The 2,546-nt window shown below is 47.1% G+C and overlaps 1 protein-coding gene across 4 annotated transcripts in view; it reads left to right on the forward strand.

The window, feature by feature from the left end:
• Window positions 1-2,241: 2,241 nt before the first annotated feature.
• The window catches only part of SRSF4 (serine/arginine-rich splicing factor 4), a 29,133-nt gene continuing 28,828 nt past the window's right edge, over window positions 2,242-2,546 (forward strand). For 2 of the 4 annotated variants that reach the window (XM_015572293.1, XM_015572295.1), the window contains exon 1: window positions 2,389-2,469. Coding sequence is in view for 1 of the 4 variants with exons in the window: in XM_006776480.2 (XP_006776543.1) it covers window positions 2,363-2,469 (107 nt within the window). In the remaining 3 variants the exon portion in view is untranslated. Of the gene's footprint in view, window positions 2,470-2,546 lie in introns of all 4 variants that reach the window. The other 2 variants (XM_006776480.2, XM_015572294.1) reach the window with 2 other exon arrangements.

The following is a 2,546-nucleotide window of genomic DNA, read 5'->3' on the forward strand; positions in this document are numbered from 1 at the left end:
GAGGCCTGAATAAGGAACCGGCAATATTCCAGGCAGAGGGCGCAGCGTGCTTAAAAGCCGTGGTGTGTGAACTAGCTTACTGAATGGGAGCAGAGAGACATGAGTAGATGCGTGAACAGGTAGAAGGAAAAATCAAAAGTACAGACAGAACGTAGTGTTGGAAGGTTGAACTCTGGCACTTCGCTGGTTAGAGGAGCCACTCGCGGAACTGGGGCACTCCGGAGGAGAAGAGATTTTGGAGACAGGCCTTTCCCCTGTGGGGCTGCTTCCCGTCCGTACAATAGGCTGAGCAGATTATATGACAACCAAGCTTAGTGCTAGTTCTTACTATGCTCCTCACACTTTACTAAACTCCAAATGGATCCAAGACTGCAATACAAAAATAAGCCCTCAAAGTAACAGAATAAACCATGGAGGGCAGTTAAAAAATTAAAATTAAAAAAAAAAAACAGAGTGAGGAAGGCCTTTCAAACTTTTCAAACTACAACACAAAATCCAGAATCAAAGGTAAGTAAGAAATGGATAAGTTTGATCCCAAAATGTTTTTGCATGGCAAAAAAAAAAAAAAAAACTAGGCAAAAAAAGTCAACAGACTAGGGAAAAAATATTTGCAACTCATTTGACAAAGAGCTGATTTCCCTATTATATTGTGAGCTCCTATGAAAAAAATAAGAAAAATGGTCAAAAGATACAGAAAGTAAAATATGTGTCTCTAAGACATGAAATAGGTGTGTCTCTAAAACATGAAAAAAGGCTCACTCCACTCAAAATAAGATTTCAATTTACACTACCCAAGCTACCATTTTTCAGCTATCAGATTGACAAAGATCATAAAGTTTGATAACAGTGTTGATAAGGAGATGGAGAATTGAGCAATAGTTATCAAAGCTACTTTTGCTCACACCCTTTGACTACTTCTAGGAATAGATTCTACATATATGTACATGCCAAGTTACTCTGCAATAGTCATTACAAAATGTTATCTCAACGCCCTTCACTAGGGCACTGATGAATGAATGACTGTGTACAAACACTAGGAGCCATAAAAATAGTCTGGAGGAGCTCCTTTTGTACTCTTACGGAGTGATTTTCAAAACAGATGAAGCGCAGAACTGTGTGTACAATACACTACACTACCATTTGCTTTATGTGCAAAATACCCCAACGCACATTTAAGAAACTGACCATCTTCATTTTCTCTGGAGAGGGAAATTAGGCAACCAGAGGAGAGAGGGGAAGACTTCTCACTGTATATCACTTGAATCAGTTCATGAATTACAGTTGCAAAATATAATTTAAAAAACAAATATATGCTCTAACCGATTTGGCTCAGTGGATAGAGCTTCGGCCTGCGGACCGAAGGGTCCCGGGTTCGATTCTGGTCAAGGGCATGTGCCTTGGTTTCCGGCACATCCCCAGTGGGAGGTGTGCAGGAGGCAGCTGATCGATGTTTCTCTCTCATTGATGTTTCCAACTCTGTCCCTCCCCCTTCCTCTCTGTAAAAAATCAATAAAATATATTTTTTAAAAAATACAAACAGGAGGGAAAAACTTGTGGTTCTAGGTAAACTGGGTTAGTGAGAAGGGAACTAATATTTGAGCTCCTACCACGTTCCAGATTCTGTTCCAAGGTCTTCCACATACACCACCCTGTTTAGTTATGCCGGTATTCCATTGAGACGGGATAAATTCTTCTAATTTTTCAAGTTAGGAAGTAGGTTAAATTGCCCAGGTCGTCTAGTCAATGTCAAGCCTAATCTCGCTCCCAAGCGCCAGCCTTCTCCACTCCCCACACGGCTCCTATTGAAGCAAACTGTCCTATTTTTAAAACCATATTGGTATTATTTACTGGGCACTTGTTAAGTGCTGGGAGCAGTGCAAAGTGCGTTACGTAATCATCCTCAAGACAACTCGGAAAGGTAGGAATTTCCATCCCCCTTTACAGAGAGAAGACAAACGAGGCTCGGAGAGGTGGCGCCACAGGGAGCCCAAGGTCACAGACACAAGCCGGCTTTAATGCCAAAGCTCCGGCTCTAAACTGGAAACCACTCCCGGTTCAAACGACAAAAGCGTGAATGCCGGGCGGGCGGGTGAGGAAGCGCGGGCACTTCCGCCGAGAGGGGCAAAGCCAACGGCGGCCGCAGCCCTCGCGACGGTGAGCTCGCGAGAATACGTCCCGGGGGGGAGGGGCGAGGAAAAAAAGGAAGCGAACGCGCGTTCCCTCCCGTTACCCACCCCTCCCCGCAGGAGACGGAAAGCGCGCGCCCGTGAAGTGCGTGCTCGCGTACGTCGCTCGGGTTCGGCTGCGTCGGTCTCGCCGCCCGCCCGTTGCCGCCGTCGCCGCTGCCGCCGTCGCCGCCGGGATGCCGCGGGTGTACATTGGCCGCCTGAGCTACCAGGCCCGGGAGCGCGATGTGGAGCGCTTCTTTAAGGGCTACGGGAAGATTCTGGAGGTGGATCTGAAGAACGGGTGAGGAGGGCGCAAGATGGGGCCGCCGGGTGGGGACAGGGCCCCGGCTGTCGGGGGAAGCTGGGGGGCAGGAAGAG

Source organism: Myotis davidii, unplaced genomic scaffold, assembly GCF_000327345.1.
Source record: "Myotis davidii unplaced genomic scaffold, ASM32734v1 scaffold228, whole genome shotgun sequence".
In the NCBI taxonomy this organism is placed as follows: domain Eukaryota; kingdom Metazoa; phylum Chordata; class Mammalia; order Chiroptera; family Vespertilionidae; genus Myotis; species Myotis davidii.